Raw genomic sequence first — 17,929 nt, 5'->3', positions numbered from 1 at the left:
ATTTTTGTCCACAAATACTTATAATCCGTGAAATATAGATACATAGTCTGTTGTTTACATCAGATTTCGCATGAAGGTCTTATCGCCTACAATCTGAGGACTGTTTGCGTCGTAACACACTGTATATAAGATTACTCCGGGTTCCAATAACCACGCGTTAAAACTTTGTTTTTAAAAGTAGGCGGGAGTGTAATCCATAATATCCAAATAGCGCTGTTATTTCCGTGAGAGATGATAACAGCACAGAGGGTCTCATTCAAGTGACTGCTCTATGCTCTCTAGCTACCTGGTGGGTGGAGACCTGCGAGTGGGGTGGTGGGCGGAAAAAGTGAGTTTTTCATAATACGGGCACTTTAAGACCAGCATAAGCCTGTAGCTGGTTTTAGATGATGTGGCAGTAGCTGGTTTAAACTGGTCTTCCCAGCCTCCCCAAATCTGGTCAACCTGGTGGGTCAACCTGAGCAGTTAGGTCCAGCTAGACCAGCTTAAAAAGTGACCAAAACACAGCTAAACCAGCTAAAACCTTCCCATCAAAAAAATCTGAAAAAAATGGACAGCTGTTAAATGTCGGTTCGATCGCAACACAAGTCTATTGCAAGTGACATGACTTCGGCTTTCTTTATGTCGGATTAAAGATTGGACAGACACTCACCCGCCAGTGCCTCTACACTCTTCTTGTTGCAATGCAATCAGATAATGGCACCTTATGTAATAGCTCCACAAACGTTTTCTTTCTTTTTCTCATCGTGATTTAAAACTCCATCCACCATGTAAATCGTGCCGGTTTTAATTAATTCGGCATCCTTACAGAGAGCGACTGTATAACAAACACGTTGGCTTTGTGTTGTGGTGGTCATGCAAAATAAATAAAAATTCAGTCAATTTGGATTTAAATCGTCTATTTTCTGTGTCCACTTCTGTCTTCACACTTGCCATATTTTCATTGGGCATGAAATGCGAAGGCTGGCAGCTAATGCTTGAATTTTTGCGCCAGTGACATGCTTACACTAAAGTTACTATGACAACCTTGAAATAAATGCAGGCCAAACATTTTCCTCTCATGGGCCGGAAGTGGCCCGCGGGGTGCCTATTAAGAATCCCTGGTTTACACATTGTGCACATTGGCTAAGACAATTAGTAGATTTTTAAAACCTGCAAAGCCTTTTACAGTGCTTACATTATATTATTTCGAGGCTGTTTCTGGGACAGGTATTAGACTAGTCCTGTACTAAAATAAATGTAAGAGATGTCCATACCGAAAACAACTTGCACTGATATATCTTAACATACATCAAAGCTCTTTGTTTTGCCTCAAAATGCACACCACCAGTAATGTTTTTAGTAAGGTGTGTTTTGAAAAAAAAAAGTTATATATCCTAATTAAACTAAAGCCTAGTCTTGGCTTAAGATAATCCCTGTCTGGGAAACCAGCCCTTTAATATCATGTGTCCGCTCGTATTTTATTCATTTTATGGCTTTGAGGTGGTAGTCAAGGTTGCACAAAATGGGTGGTATTTGTCAGGTAGTGGGCCGGACCTGGCCAAAACTCCAGGGACGACTTTTTTTTGTCTCAGTCCCGCCCTGATTCACTTTGAAGGGGAAGAACAAATAGTGTTCACTTTCAAGTGTACAGGGAATTACTGTCGCATATGTTTTTGAAACGTTTTCATTTTATATTGTCATTGTGTTAACTGATGCCTCCTTATTAAAATGTTTTTCATTTGTTATTTATTCAGTTGTGATATATGTGTCAATATGAATAATCCACAAGTTCTAACCTTTAGTGACTGTTGGCAGGGCTGCTGTTATGAGAACGTCATACTTATGTCACTCATCATTTTTTTTATTTACCAGACATTTTTTAAGCAAAGGTTTTTCGTCTTAGTTTTTGGTCATTAATAGTCAAATACTTTTTTGCAACTGCACATAAAATGTAAATGGAGTAGATTATATGTCCAACAAGAAAAACACTTATTTTACTGTGTCGACACTCCTATTTTGAACAGCGAGATTTTGTTTCTCAACAGGGACTTCCTGGTTACATAAATATATAAAAAATAACTTGAAATTTGACCAAAGCAACAATCTTAATATAGGGCAGCAATGGTTCTCAAACTGTGGGTCTCAGTTTTATGACATTTTATTAAATATATTTATCAAAACATTAGAAAATAAAGACTACCAAACAACAAAACTACAATTTATAATTTTTTTTTTTTAAATGGCTTTATTTCATGACTTTTCTTTAGGGGTGGATCCGCAAAGGCAAAGCACACAGATGGAAATTTGACTTGTTTTGGGTCCAAGAATTAAAGGCTGTTTTTGTAAACCACGTGAACAGAAGGGAGTTGGAGGATTTACATAAGGAGTGGCAGGGAACATTCATTCATTGGTTGTCCCACACAGAGTTGAGTTTCTGTTTTGCTGAAACACAACTCAGTTCTCTTTTAAATACTGACATCAGGTGACTGTAAGTCATTCTTAACCGAATGACACTGTGATGATCAACTCTTAGAAACACTACAGAGATCTCTGGAATAGCAACCTTATTAAAACAGCACCGGTTTCACATCAATATTCAGGGTTCGTTTTATATTAATAATGAGGACAATGATCATGTTTATTATTTTGTGTGTCTGCATTCTGACTGTAAATGGTAAGTTTTTTTTATATCCCAATTATTTTATCTTGTACAATTATTTTTTTCAATGCTTTAAAATATATTGATTTTTAAAACATGTTTAAAAAAATACAAAAATGGCCAAAAATATATCTGTGAAAAATATATTTTTGTAAACGTATTCCTAAATATGTTTTAGCAAATATATTTTTGCTCATTGGTATATTTAAAGGAAAATGCCCCACATGGCAAAAAAAAAAAATATAATATAATATATAATATATGTAAAAAAATTGCCATATGGGGCATGCCTAAAAAGGTCACTAATTGTACTTGCTGTGTTGATTTAAAAGGGTTAACATCATTCAAAGAATCTCAACTTTCAGAAGATATGTGACATGTTTAGCTTTTTGTTTTTGAGATATTTTGTCATGAAGTTTTGTGTTAAAGCACGCAATGTTCCACCCACAGTACACTGGAACTTGTCAAACAGGTTTATCCGGTGATTCACAACAGCTTAGTTTTAGGGCGTGCCATGCTGTATTGTTATCTTAATAATGTAGTCAAGCATCTCAGCAAATGTCATTGTATTGACTAATTGTTCTACTAAGCTTTTACATTTACTTTTAGCTGATTAATATAATTCTCATAAATGAGAACATCTAAGACTGAACACTTTTGTAGGTTTCTTTAAACATATGATGTCGTCTAATGGACACAAATCTATATTTACAAGTAGTAACACCTACAGTTTATTTTGTCTTAAATGTCAAGATATTTGATTATATTAGAGGAGTGACAAAGGCTAACATATCCAGATGTTTTCATTTTTAAATTCTTTAATCTTTATTTTTTGCTATTACTTTTTGCTTTTTTCATGAAAGGGTTTCTGTCATTGTGTTTTAGGTGTGTTTGGTGATGAAGTGAAGTCAGTGTCAGTGGTGGAGGGAGATTCTGTTATTCTGTACACTGATACTGTGAAACAGACAGATGATGTGATCATGTGGTATTATGGACCTAACAACACTCTTGTTGCAAGAATCAATGGAAAGGCCAGTACCAACAAGTTAGCTAAAGATGAAAGATTTAAAGACAGAGTGAAGCTGGATGATCGGACAGGAGATCTCATCATCACAAACACCACAACTCAACACACTGGACTTTATACACTAGACACTATCAGCAGAAACAAGAAAATCAAAGATAAGAAATTCAATGTTACTGTATATGGTGAGTATTTTAGGTTCAATATACTGTCTCTTGTGTTTTGAGAACACTATACTGTATATTCAATAAATTACATCACTTTTTATTACTATTTGCAACAGTCTTTTAAATCTGTTATTTACCTAAAAAAGACCAGATATGGAAACAATTATAAAATGATATATAATATATATATATTATAGTATTTAGAAGTAAAATCTACAACCGCCAAGCAATTAGTTTACTAAAAGGCACAGAATGATTAGTTTTGGGGCAATTGGATTTTTAATAACATTGAGAGAAAAACAGTCCAGGATGACCAAGACTTTACAAATATAAAAAATCTTTCTATTTACTATTCCCAGCTCACCTGCCGGTTCCTGTCATTAGCAGTAACTCATCACAATGTTCTTCATCATCATCATCATCATCAAGATGTGTGTTATTGTGTTCAGTGATGAATGTGAGAGATGTGAGTCTGTCCTGGTATAAAGGAAACAGTTTATTGTCCAGCATCAGTGTGTCTGATCTCAACATCAGACTCTCTCTACCTCTGGAGGTTGAATATCAGGATACAAACACATACAGCTGTGTACTCAACAATACCATCACAAAACAAACTCAACTTCTCAACATAACTCAACTCTGTCAGATGTGTTCAGGTACCACAGGTGATTATTAACAATGACATTAAGACTTTTTAAGTGTTTAGCTTATGTGTTTCTCTGTTCTATCGTCTATTTACATTATTCATGTTTGTGAATACTGCTTTATCCATGTCTATATAATTCAGATATTGTTATATATCATCCTAATGTGGTTTATATTTATTAACATTTAACTACCATAATACATCTGAACAAAATTATACTTAAAAATACTTAATTATGGCATCATATTAATGCTGTAAACATCCATTAAATTTAAAATCTAACCTAATGTAATCCCATAAATGTAATAATACATGAATATGTCAAGGAACATTAGTTTTTAAATGAAATATATAAATGAAAAATTATGCATATTGTTTTACCATGAAGTTCCAATATAAAAACCTGACAGATGATAAGTTCTGATATTAAGATAAGATTCTGATATTATGTAAGAACATTGCTGAATATAATATTGATCTTATTTGTAAATGATATGGTCATAATTACTACTATTAACATACAATTTTCTACATAAAAAATACAGTTTAGCTTATTTTTCTGTTTAAATTAAGTACATTTTTACAGTGCTGACTCTCTGCATTACAGATACACTTCTGATCATTCTGATCTGTTGTGGTGTTGGTGTAAGTCTGATGATTCTAGCTGGAGTTCCGTTCTTCTGTGTCTACAGAAAACACAAAGGTGTGTGGATCATAAAGCTAACAATAGCCTTCATGACAAACAAAAACACTTCACTTTTGTCTATATTTAAATCACTGCTAATGAGAAAGAAACATCAAATATCATTCTGCTTTTCAGCAGGTTTCATGAAAGCTACAACAAATTATTCAGATGAAGAGAGCAGCACAAACTCCAGCAGCACGTTTGAGGATGGAGAAGCTTCAAGGTTTATGAATGAACAACAGAAAAGTGACATGCATGAGTTGCCTGATTGAAGCTTAAGAAAATGCAGGCTGTCTCTCAATCAGTTCTCTTGTTTAGTAATCAGGGTACCGATCAGAGATTTGGCCTCACTTTCAAAATCATTCCAGTGCACAAAAACATTGATGCTCTCATTGGATACATCCAAAAGCTTAGGTAGCTTACTGGTATTGCTGTTGTAAGATGTCAAACGGTGCTCTAGCGACAGACACTAGAGGTCATGGCCTTTAATCTCCTTAAGGCATTCAGACCAGCAGCGACTAGTAGTAGCAGAGCGACACGATCTCATTGATTTCAAAGGAAGCTCAGTGACACAAGCGACAGTAGCTTACCATTGGCATCTAAATGGGTGTGTCCAGTTGTGAAAGTTGAGAAAGGTTTAACTTTATGCAAATTAGCACCTGCCCCCATGCAAGACTGTTTAAATCTTTCCCGTTTACAGTGGTGCCATCACATGGATAGGAGTAAGTTTTGGGGGGTGAGTTTCTGTGAGCTGTGCAGTGAGTAAACCTGACAGAATGGCAAAACTTGATTTTCAGTAGTGTATTTTAGTGCACTTGAAGTTTAAAAAAAAGTTTACTATTTAGACTTGAAGTGTTGTCAAATAGATGTTTTAAAGCTTATTTTTAATAGAATAATAAAAGGGGTTAGCGATACTGAGCCTTCACGTGGCAACCCTGTTTTGACTAATTTTACAGTACCACGCCATTTAAATTATTTTGGTAACACTTTATTATAATGTTCATTAGTTAACATTAGTTAATGTATTAACTAACATGAACAAACCATGAGCTATACATTTGTTACAGTATTTATTAATCTTTGTTAATGTTAGTTAATAGAAATAAAGCTGTTCAGTGTTTGTTCATGTTAGTTCATGGTGCATTAACTAACGTTAACCAAATGTTAATAAAGTATTAGTAATTGTTTAAATTAACATTAATAAAGATTAATAAATGCTGTATAAGTGCAGTTCATCATTAGTTCATGTTAACTAATGTAGTTAACTAATGTTAACTAATGAACATTATTTTAAAGTGTTACCATTATTTTTTTATTGGAATCAAAAGAATGGTTAACTACAGAAACCAACAACACTAGGCAAAACGATTAAGGTGAAATATACAATTACTTAGGGAAAATTGTACTTGCTTTTCTCAAAATACATTGCTTGTAACCAATTTCTTTAATATAGAATTGAACTTGAAATCACTCATCTATTATGCAAAAATATAGAATATTACATGGTCAAAACATGTATCCGGCACCAATATTCCTGGTTTAGTGGAAATAAAAAGGAGTAATGGTCATTTTACAGATCTGAATGCCTCCATGTGAGAAAGCTAGGGATAGGGAGCTATAGGAACTGATTGAGACACACCCACATATATATTGTGACACTGTCACACAGTATCACACAATATGCATGTTTTTAACCACTCTGTGTAATCAGTTGTGAAGATTTTATGTGTTTTAAAAGTTTAACATTACTTTCTGATTGTTTAAAAATATTTATGTTCAGTTTTTTGTGTTTGACTATTTAAACAGTGTACAATTATATGTTTAGGAAACAAAGATATATTAATAAAAAAATGTCAAAGTGCCCCAATCATTACTTTTGCCTGGTGCTACTAATGTAGGTTTGCCTTTACCTGCATTAATGCCTGCTAACATTACATAATACATGCTGCTGCTAACCCTAGCTAACCAATAACCTTTTAACAGTATTTCATCTAGCAAATAATTGGAATGGTTTTGTCACCCCAGCATCTCAGAAGCATGCAACCATGTTCATCTCAACCTGTTGAAACAGACAAAACACTTGTTAGAATGCAAGGAAAGACTCTAAATGCATGATGCAGCATTATTATACAAAACCAAACAATTCATATTTCACACACACAAAAGTAAGCCCAATTTTCAGATTTCGCAACAACCTGCATACTTGCCCTTATTATTTAATATAGCCAACACTTTATTAGCATATATTATGTAACGAATACAGGGCTGGACATTAACGTTTGTCCCTAAATTTAATGTTTTGGGTGTGCGGGTTTTACTTGTCCGAGTTTTAACTCTATTTCTACTTGTAAACATGCCTACTTGCTAGTTCACCAACAAAATATTAAATGTTTTAGGTTGCTTGCAAAGCAAAGTGTGCAATACTTCCATTACTTACATAAACTTAATATTTTCCCACTTTTGTAGACAGGAGTTGGAATATCATCATGGGGTTCTGTAGAGATTAATGTTTAGTTTAAATTAGTAACTTTATTGTCATAATACTCAGCAAACAACTATTGTATTCCCAAGTGTACCTGGAGGTGATTTGTTGATGTTCCTGGTTCTTGGCTGGGAAGTTGCAGGATTCTGTCTGGAAAATGCAATGCCCAAGTTTCAAATAGCTTTTCAGCATGGTCAGGGAATAACACAGAGAAGTCTTGTGATCTCTGAAAATGACAAATCATGCATTCATTTTCAATAAAACTTTAATGTAAATTTATGCGATAATGAATGCTATATGGGCTAGCTTGTCAGTGAACTACGACTGCGTGTAGTAAATGGTGCTTCACCTGTTTTCAGTTGATGGCAATTTACTACTAATCACAGAACCGGCTTCACTGATGAGATGCGCTTGACAATTTTATACAATTAAAGAGATCATTCGGCCAAAAATGATATTAAACCCATGATTTACTCACCTCCAAGCTGTCCAAGATGCATATGTCCATCATTTTTTCAGACAAACACATTTTCAGTTAGTTCAAAACATTTTTAGACCCCGTTACTGTAAAGTAAAGTAACAGGGTCCACTCCTTCAAATGTGCATCCATCCTTCACAAAATAAATCCAAATGGCTCCACGATGATAAACAAAGGCCTTCTGAGGGTAATCCGCACGGTATTGTTGTAGAAATATTACAAAAATAACTGGCTTCTGCTAATTCCGCCATCTTGGTAGCGTCCGCATTCAAGATGAGAGATGTCCTGAATACAGAGGAGTCTAAGATGGCGGTGTTTTTACAACAAAACGGCGCAAATTACCCTCAGAAGGCCTTTGTTTATCATCTGGAGCCCTTTGGATTTCTTTTGTGAAAGATGGATGCACATTTTTTGGACGTGAAGGAGTGGACCCTGTAACTTTACATTTGATTAACTGAAAGATCTAAAACATTTTCTAAAATAACTGAAAATGTGTTTGTCTAAAAAATGATGGACATATGCATCTCGGATGGCTTGGGGGTGAGTAAATCATGAGTTTAATATAATTTTTGGGTAAACTATTCCTTTAATTGTGCAACCTTACATACCACTTTTGAAAATGACATACTCACAGCAAAATAATCAGGGATTCTTAATAAAGAAATGCTTTGATATGCCTCATTGTAAAATCAACATATCACTTTAAATAATAAAAGACAAACAAGTGCATTTTCATGTTACCTGTAAAGAACTTGGTAAAAGCTGGTATCAGAGCTTCTCCAGGACAAAACTATCCATCTTCCGGTTTGGGAATGCTGTGCGCATCTGGCTGCCGCTCCACGCTGGGTTACTATATTGTTTGTTATTTGCTTACATGGAAAGCAAATTTGCGCTTTGGAACCTCTGGTTGGATTACATGGATGCTATATTTTGCCTCTTGACGTGTTAGAGAATCTGTCACGGCAGGTAAAACTTCGGTTACCAGCTCACTGCGAGCCCTCTGCCCTCTCGATCCTCCATCGATCTGACCAACTATGAGGTGAGTTAACACTCTACTTGTGGACTGTCTGTTAGCATACTGTTTGGTCAGGTAGCTGCCCTCTCTGTGTGCCTATTGTTGATGTTGTATTGAGTTCGGTATTGGCTAACGTGGCAATGCTGTCGGCGGACTTCTCCATGGCTCTTTTCAACACATTAAAGTTTCTGGCATTTTTTATTATACCCCTGGCTGTTTTTTGGCTACAACACTGTTATGGATTTCAAATACAGACCAAGTGAGCTATTGGCTCTAAACGGTCACTGGCGCCTCGACTCCGCGACGTATGACCACTGCCGCTCAGCTGGTATCCTTCGTCGTGCAAGATATCTACATCGCTCGTCTAGAAGGACATACGTCATTCATCATTCATCATCATCTGCGATCCCCACAATCTGGTCGTCCGGTGTGTTCGCTTCACCAACGTCGAATGGTTGTCTACATTAACAAACCTGACACCGCAACCCTGCATACACCTACTGTTACAGGATTGGATAATCACTGTGCTCTTTTAAATTGTGGATCCATTTCAGACAAAAGCACCTATATGAGTGAGCTAATAGTTGACAATAAATTAGATATATTATTTCTAACGGAGACTTGGCAGGTACCAGACGATTTTATCCATCTGAATCTGCTTACCCCCACTGGATATCGATATATCTCAGAACCTCGTACAACTGGAAAAGGAGGTGGCCTTGCTGCCATTTTCCGTATGCCGTATGTTTCAAATTGTTTTTTCATAAAACTATGACATTTGAGTACATGGTTTTGAGGTTAGGTATCAAACTACCCATTGTACTTATCCTGATTTACAGACCACCTAAACAACAAGGTGACTTTTTGTCAGAGCTCAGTGAACTACTAACTCAAGCATGTGCAGTGTCACCTAAAGCTATTCTTCTTGGTGTTTTTAACATTCATGTTGATACTGTTTGCCCTGCTGCTACACAGCTAAATGCTGTGCTTGACTGTTTTGACCTTGTCCAGCATATTAATTTTCTAACCCACACACACCGTCACACACTTGATCTAGTTTGTACTTCAGGATTGAATAATGTCTCTATTGACAGTTTAGTCACCCTGATTTCAAATCATAAACTTATCACCTTTGATTTTACACGTATCTGTCCAGTTTGTAACGCTCCGCTATATTTTTAAATCCCGGAGTGTACAAAAATAAGAAGGGGGAAGATGCTCTCCTTTAAAACAGTAAAATACGATAGCAGAATATAATGAGAAAGACTCCAATAACTTGTAACTTGCCCAAGTGTATTATACAAAAGACACAAATATATATAATCACAAAATATATACAAGACAAACGAGTAATACCGTGAATGTGCGTGTATGGGTGTGCGTGAAAGTCTCAAGTCCAATATATTTACAAGTGCGGATCAGTTCCAGAAACGATTAATTCTTCAAGGAAAGATATCTTCACAGTGAAATGTGTACAGTAATTTTAGCGATCGCCAGCCAACCATTAACACACTGTCTCGCACGCCGGAACGGCGCCATATATGGCCAATCCGGAAGTCAACCGGCAATCTCACATGTGACGTGAGATCGCCGTGCAAACTCTCGCGACAAAACACTAAACGGAAGGGACAAAAACAGTACAGGTGGAGATAATAAAGACCTTTAACAAGACGCTAATATCAACAGCGTATAAATAGTCACCTCCATATGTGGCTACGCTACATAGACCCCTCCCCCAGCCAGTGGCGTCTGAGGAGAACCTCCGTTCTAGCGTTTTGGGTAAACCACATAATAATTTCTGTTTTAAGTGGATGCCCCAACAAACAGTGTAATTTATTGACCCCATTTTTTTAATTACTTTAGCTGGACCCTCCCACTTGGGCGGTAGCTTTGCAGAGTATATGGTAGCAGCAGAGGAGAGAGGGTGAGCTCTAATCCAGACCAGATCGCCCGGCTGAAATTGCGCATCTTTCCGTCGGGTATTGAAGCATCTGGCTTGTCTGGTTTGATGCATGACCCCTCGTTTTTTCTTCCTTTGCCATGAAGTTTTGCCTTTCAATCAGGTTATCAGATGCTTGGTCAGGAACAGGTGGGTGGAGGATGAGACATTCCAGCGGACCTCATATCTGCCTGCCCAGCATGAGTTCAGCTGGAGTTTTTCTAGTGGTCTCTTGGTGGGCAGTGTTGATGGCATATTGCAATTCAGGCAACATATGATCCCAGGTTTGATGATGCTGTCCCACGTATGACGCAATCATTGCTTTCAATGTCTGGTTGTTTCTTTCTGTTGGGTGTGTTGGTGAGTGGTAATTAGTGGTGAGTTTTAGCGTGGTTCCCCATGTCCTGCAGAAGTCTGATAACACGCTGGAGGTGCATTGGTCTGAGACGAGGTATTTGGGAACCCCCCAACGGGTGAATATATTTCTTGCCGGAAAATCTTTATCACTCTCAGGGGCGTAGCCAGTAATGGGCCAGGGCGGCACTGGCCCGCCCACATAACTCCCTGGCCCGCCCAGGCAAGTTTAATCAAAATACATTTTTTGTTTATTTTTATTATTCAAATGTATTTAAGAAAATATATTAATATAATCCGGATTTATTGTTGACCGGTGTGTGTATAAAATAAAATGGAGTTGTTAAAGCAAGTTGTAGGAAGCCTCCGGAACGTAATTGGTTGCTAGGGTTTCTGACAGGTAGACTCTGTGGGGAGCGACGGGCTCTGGCAGCCAACCAGCTAACTTTGCTAACTGCTTTTTTAGCTAATATTAAAATTGCCACAATGGCTAAAGTAATGTGTTATTTAAAAAAGCAAGAGTTGAGGAAGACGATACGCCACTGCCTCCATCTGCCGAGTCCTACCAGCCCAGTTCTTCAGACTCATCAACTCACAAGGCGGCTAGTCAGGCGCGCTGGTGGCACCGGTTGCCGCTTGCTCCCTGGCGGCAGTTCCAGTGCGCTCTCCCGGTCAGAATGACACAGGTTGACCCGCCGATCTAACGGCAATTGATGAACCACGTACAACCCAATTTGAATCCACGAGTACTACTCGCCTCAAAAACCTGTGCCTTTTGTTTTTTGAAAAATAACTCTGTGACTCTTTGGACTATAATGAGATAATTTCTGTTTTCAACATTGAACCCAGGCGTTTGCGTCTTGTTTTGTAGAATGAAAACAACAAAGGTAACCCTGTTGTTTAACTCATTTCCTTAATTTTTGCTCGGGAAGTGATTTAACTAAGTGGTGTGTTGTGTATAGATGTATGCCTTATATGCTAAGTTACATTGTTTAATTTAAACGAGTTGCTATTTTTTGGCACAAAAGCTTAATTTCCACCAGGCTGATTGCACTGTATATGGTTGATTTAATATAAATTAGGCAGTGTGTTATTTATTTCAAACCGTGCTCTGCTGAGAGTTTTCATTATTTCAATTTCCTGTTACTTTTAGCTTACTTTATTTCAGGTTAACTGTTTTTGCACTACTGACTAGCCTAAATAAGACTGCCTGGCCTGGTTTGTCCAGCCTTTATTGAGCTATGTGTTGGTTGAACATGTTTAGACAGTGTTTTATTATTGCCTTCACCGAAAATTGCAAAGGAAAGATGTCACTGTTTTTGCAGATTGTCTATTCTTTTTTCTACTCTAAGGTTTAATTATTATTTAAGTCATTTTATTCTATAAACTATTGGCCCACTCACTTTTGCCCCGGCCCGCCCAAAATACAATTTCTGCCTATTCCCCTGATCACTCTGTGTGTTTGGCGGTCTCTGAGGGCAAACAATTCAACCCACTTTGTGTGATAATCCACCTAAACGAGCAGGTAAGCATTTTGTTTCTTGCTTAGTGGAAAGGGCCCCATGCACTCCATGCCCAGCGTGTGTCCTGGCTCTGTGTCTTGGGTGTGTTGTAAGTAACCACGGGATTTGGTGTTCTCTGGTTTGAGTTTCTGACACATCTCACAGTCCTTAACATGCTGCCCTACATCTTTTCGTACCGTAGGCCACCATGCCACCTCCAACAGCCTCAGCAGTGTTTTCAGCCTCCCATGATGTCTGCCCAGAGGGTTGTGATGGTAGTAGTGGAGAAATTTTGATGTCAGGGATTGTGGTACAACTAACTGGAACTTTTCTCCTGTGTTGTTCGAAGGAACTCTGCGATACCACACCCCTTGGTGGCACTCAAAGGAAATCTGCTGGTCTTTAGGGTCTTTATGACCCGACTGTAGATGACTGATGGTGCTGTCTGGGATTTGTGCTCTGGCTATCTCCTCCAGGTTGTCCGTGTCATTTCCTGATGTGATGGTCGGAGGCAACTTGGGTAATGATGGGAGATTTCTTGTGGAAGGTAAAGCATAGTGTAGGGTTAATGCAGCATTGTTGACAGGTGCAGGTGGAAATACCTTGGCTCTGGCTGACACCGGGGTTGTAGGCTGAGAGATGGATGCAGTATGAGATGTGGTTGGAGTAACTGCTTGCAAACGTGAGAGTGAGGGTGTCCGAATTTTCTTCATCTGACGTTCCCATTTTGCATCTCTCCTTAGGAAACAGTCGTGATGGCCTTTTCCAGTCTCTCCAGGGACCTCTGGAAATGGTCTGCCAACCCATCTAAGCTAGCGTCCAATGCCTCCCTTAAACAAGTTTCCCGGTTTAGTGTACTGTCAATGGACTGTTTAAAGTCTTGCTTTAAAGACTGTACCTCTGTGCTTAGGGCCAATAAATCCCCCTTAAGCTGTACAACATCTGTTTGCATTATTTGTACCATATCCACATTCAATGTACAACAATCATCATCAGAATCATCATCAGCAGTGTATAATGAATTTAACATTGATGTTATTTCCGCAGTTAGATTGTGTCTATTAACAAATGGGCATGTTGTAAAATCTGCACCAGCAACATCATTTTTGTTTGTCTGTTGAATATTGTTGTCTGCATTTACATTTGGTACATCCATATTTACAAAAGCAATGGGCATAACAGTGTCTGAAAAGTCTACATACATAATTAACTGTAAATAAAAAATACAGTAAACAGAGCGATCCCCGTACGGGCCACCACTATGTAACGCTCTGCTATATTTTTATATCCCGGAGTGTACAAAAATAAGAAGGGGGAAGATGCTCTCCTTTAAAACAGAAAAATACGATAGCAGAATATAATGAGACAGACTCCAATAACTTTTAACTTGCCCAAGTGTATTATACAAAAGACACAAATATATACAATCACAAAATATATACAAGACAAACAACGAGTAATACCGTGATGTGCGTGTATGGGTGTGCGTGAAAGTCTCAAGTCCAATATATTTACAAGTCCGGATCAGTCCCACCGGTGATGATAGCAACCAGCAGCATAATCCAAAGAAGTGAGTGAGAAGGTGTCCTCCAAGGTGAATAATCCCAACAAACGATTAATTCCTCAAGGAAAGATATCTTCACAGTGACAGCAAATGTGTACAGTAGTTTTAGCGATCGCCAGCCAACCATTAACACACTGTCTCGCACACCGGAACCAGCGCCATATATTCAATTCAATTCAATTTTATTTATATAGCGCTTTTCACAAAAGTCAATTGTTTCAAAGCAGCTTTACATAAATAGAAGCAGTGAAAAGCACAGAAAAACGACAGATAGCACAACAAAATACATGATAGCATGAGCAGTTAAATTTGCTGCGGCTATGACTCAATATTATAAGTGCACGTATTACTAAAGCAACGTATAGAAGAGGAAGCTAGGTACAGATGTGGCCTTTAAAAACGCGCGTTTTCTCCCGCGGCATTCGCCAAATCGTCTCGCGGAGTCACGCAGATTTCTGCAAGTGTTTTCGGGGGGGCTACTTTCCCTTTTCCCTTAATGTGTTTCGCTTCACAGAAAATCCACCAGGTGGCGCATAAAAAAACTACATTTTTATATGCGTTGTCATTGCGGTTGTTTCCAGAAGTTAATAAGGGCATTGCTGAATATTTAACATTTCTATTAAAACAGCAAAGTGACGTCAACCAATTCTTGCCAGCATAACAGCGCATACATATATAAAGATGACTGTACGTGCAATGGGCATTTATACTAAGTGCAACAAAGAATTTAGTGTGAGCCTAATACACTTAACTCTATTTACAATGTATATCTTAATTATTTGTGTTGTCGAATTTTGACACCGTTTCATTGTTTGTTCATAATATTAATAATTATGTCGGTTTTTCTAAAAATATTAATATTTTAAAGAGATTCATGTGGTATAAAAATACATGTTTTAAAGTTAAAAATGTTGTAAAAATATAGTAGTATTATTGTTCTTAATATATTAAGAACAATAATATGACACATGTATATTGCGCTAAATTGCTATACATATGGAAAGAGGAATTCTTCTCAACCACCACCAATAAAGTTTAAAAAATATTCTTTAAAAACGGCGTTTAAACCGACGCAGAGCGAACAAGAAAACATGGGCCTACATACTGTACAGTGGGCATATGATATCTTTATTTAGTTTTACATATTTAAAACTTTAATAATACCTTTCTTGCGCATATAGGCAGTCAGTGTTATGATTTTTTTTTTATTCTTTCAGCCGTTATTCATAACAGTAAAAATATTCAGTGGCTTTGTAAATATATTACTAAAATAATGGATTAAAGTAACTTTATAAAATCTCTTAATGTCACTTATGTATTTTTTAGTTGGTCAAAACAAAATAAATTGCTAGAAATAGAACAGACATTTTAATTTAAAATGTACATATATTATAGGCGTATATTATAGGTCCTTCCAGATATCTTATCTCAGACGTTCGCAGTCAACACTTTTAAAACTTATTTATATAAAATCTAATTTATAAATTAAAAAACAAAGTTTTAAGTTAAGACAATAATAAATATGTTTATTTTTATTGAAAGAAAAACGTAGAAAATGTTATTATGGGTATAGTTGATGCAAATAAAGTGTGCAGTATACAAAAAATGCAAACAAATTATTTCTAAAAGTGGCAAGATTTTAAAAAGATAAAGGTGGCATAAAGAAAGACATGAGAAAAGTAGAGGTATGCAAAAGAGCACAGTTTAGTTATTATTAATTAAAGCGGTTTTATACACCTTTGTTTGAATTGACAAGCATTTTATTCGCCACTTTCAACACATTTTGTGATTGATTTACTGATTTATTACAGAAAATTGTTGTCAGAAGCAAAGCTATTGTACAAAGCATCTTTATATGTATGTTTTAAAGTTAAAAATGTTGTAAAAAATATATTAGTATTCTTTTATATTAAGAATAACAATATGATACATTTATATTGCGCTAAAATGCAATATACATTATTCTGCAATATAAATTATTCTCAACCACCACCAATAAAGTTTAAACATTATTCTTTAGAAAAAAAACGGCGTTTAAACCCGTGTTGCGTGGAGCGAACAAGAAAACATATGCTTACATGCTCAATCGGCACCGGGCGGGTATCCTTTTCCTCCAGACCTTGACGCATGGTCGCGGAAAAGCGAGAAATATATTTTTTTTAAGTAAAAATATTTTGCACAATTGATATATTACTTATGAATATTTTAGGAAATTATTTTTGACACACGTAGGTTATTACGTGTATTTTGGATTTTTTTAAATGCTACCCAACGGATTTATTGTATATAATGACTCTGCACCTGTAGATATGGTGAGATGAGAAAACATTTTAAGTAATGCTTTTAAAAAAAACATTTCGCTGTCCAAGTGCTGAAATGGCTCTCCACACGTTTGTAAATTCTTTATCTTTTGTTTGTAACAAATAGAGTATTTTTACAGTACAAACCTTATATAAAGCCTATTCTAAAAATGTAATTATACACCATGTATTTCTTTATAAAGTATACAATATCAGAACTAAACCCATCATTATTTTTGTTCAAATTATGAATTATTTATAAGTTTAAAAAAGACAGTAATAGTACTATTTAGTAAAAAAAAAAGATCTATATAAAAATATACTAGGTATGTTAATGTGAGAATATTTTACATCTGTCGTGTGATTCTAACTTAAAAACGAAAGTACAATATGTTCGTCCGCATGGACATTGAAAATTGTGAAGTTTAATTAATATTATATGTTGTTATAATATTATATGTTGTATGTAAATTGTAACGAAAGTAATTCCCCCTGGGATAAGTATTTTTGCTTCTGATTAATAGCGCATATTCATCTGAGAACTGATGATGTCTGTGTGTTTCAGACCCTGGCTGTGTGCCCTGAAGTGTATATGACAATAAAGTAGTAAATCTCAATGTATTTATTTTTAAAATGTATTTTAAATAGGCCTATAGGCTCATAGGTTTTTTGGTTAAAAAATTCACAGCACCCCCTGTTCAAAATGACTTCCAGCGGCCCTGCCTTGACGCTTTGTGTGTTCGACTTTAAATGTTTTTTTTTTTTTTTTTAATGGAGAACATATGAACATTAATACAGAAAACAGGCATCAAAATAGAAACTTCCAAAGTTGAATAACAAAATAGTTATAAAAATAAAATAGAAGACATTCACAGGACGCCAAATACAGACTCATAGACATTAACAATACATGTACCTTTTACATTTTTACAAGTTTAAGAGACTTCATTAAAAGAGTGATTTCTTTTAAGAAAACCAGGTGTAAAGGATAAGATTTTAACAATCTACATTTATGAATAAAGAATTTGCCATACAAAATGAAGAAATTTACCAAATTGTAAATGTTTTTATCATCATTCTCAAAGTAACAAATAATATCTTTCATATTAAATGTTATGACTGTGTTAGTTTT

General features: G+C 36.2%; 1 protein-coding gene across 4 annotated transcripts; it reads left to right on the top strand.

The window, feature by feature from the left end:
- Positions 1 to 2,451: 2,451 nt before the first annotated feature.
- On the top strand, positions 2,452 to 7,025 carry LOC135721091 (natural killer cell receptor 2B4-like). 4 transcript variants are annotated; one of them, XM_065243239.2, is made up of 5 exons: positions 2,452 to 2,656; positions 3,527 to 3,850; positions 4,192 to 4,488; positions 5,086 to 5,181; positions 5,302 to 7,025. In XM_065243239.2, the coding sequence occupies exons 1-5, from the start codon at positions 2,602 to 2,604 to the stop codon at positions 5,433 to 5,435; spliced, it is 906 nt and encodes a 301-aa protein (XP_065099311.1). In that variant the 5' UTR covers positions 2,452 to 2,601; the 3' UTR covers positions 5,436 to 7,025. The 4 variants fall into 4 exon arrangements, with proteins under 4 accessions (XP_065099311.1, XP_065099310.1, XP_065099308.1 ...); XM_065243238.2 differs by having other exon boundaries at positions 2,453 to 2,656; positions 5,299 to 7,025; XM_065243236.2 differs by having other exon boundaries at positions 2,454 to 2,656; positions 4,192 to 4,497.
- Positions 7,026 to 17,929: the final 10,904 nt, after the last annotated feature.

The sequence above is a fragment of the Paramisgurnus dabryanus genome, chromosome 24, assembly GCF_030506205.2.
Source record: "Paramisgurnus dabryanus chromosome 24, PD_genome_1.1, whole genome shotgun sequence".
NCBI classification, from domain to species: domain Eukaryota; kingdom Metazoa; phylum Chordata; class Actinopteri; order Cypriniformes; family Cobitidae; genus Paramisgurnus; species Paramisgurnus dabryanus.
The sequence above is the reverse complement of the archived record's forward strand: the minus strand, read 5'-3'. Positions and strand labels throughout refer to the sequence as shown.

Bases quoted from the DNA above. Each gene is read 5' to 3' on its own strand.
- LOC135721091 (XM_065243235.2), top strand. From the start codon at position 2,602: ATGAGGACAATGATCATGTTTATTATTTTGTGTGTCTGCATTCTGACT. The intron at 2,657-3,526 runs GTAAGTTTTTTT...ATTGTGTTTTAG, and splicing joins CTGCATTCTGACTGTAAATG to GTGTGTTTGGTGATGAAGTG. The intron at 4,498-5,085 runs GTGATTATTAAC...TCTGCATTACAG, and splicing joins GATGTGTTCAGGTACCACAG to ATACACTTCTGATCATTCTG.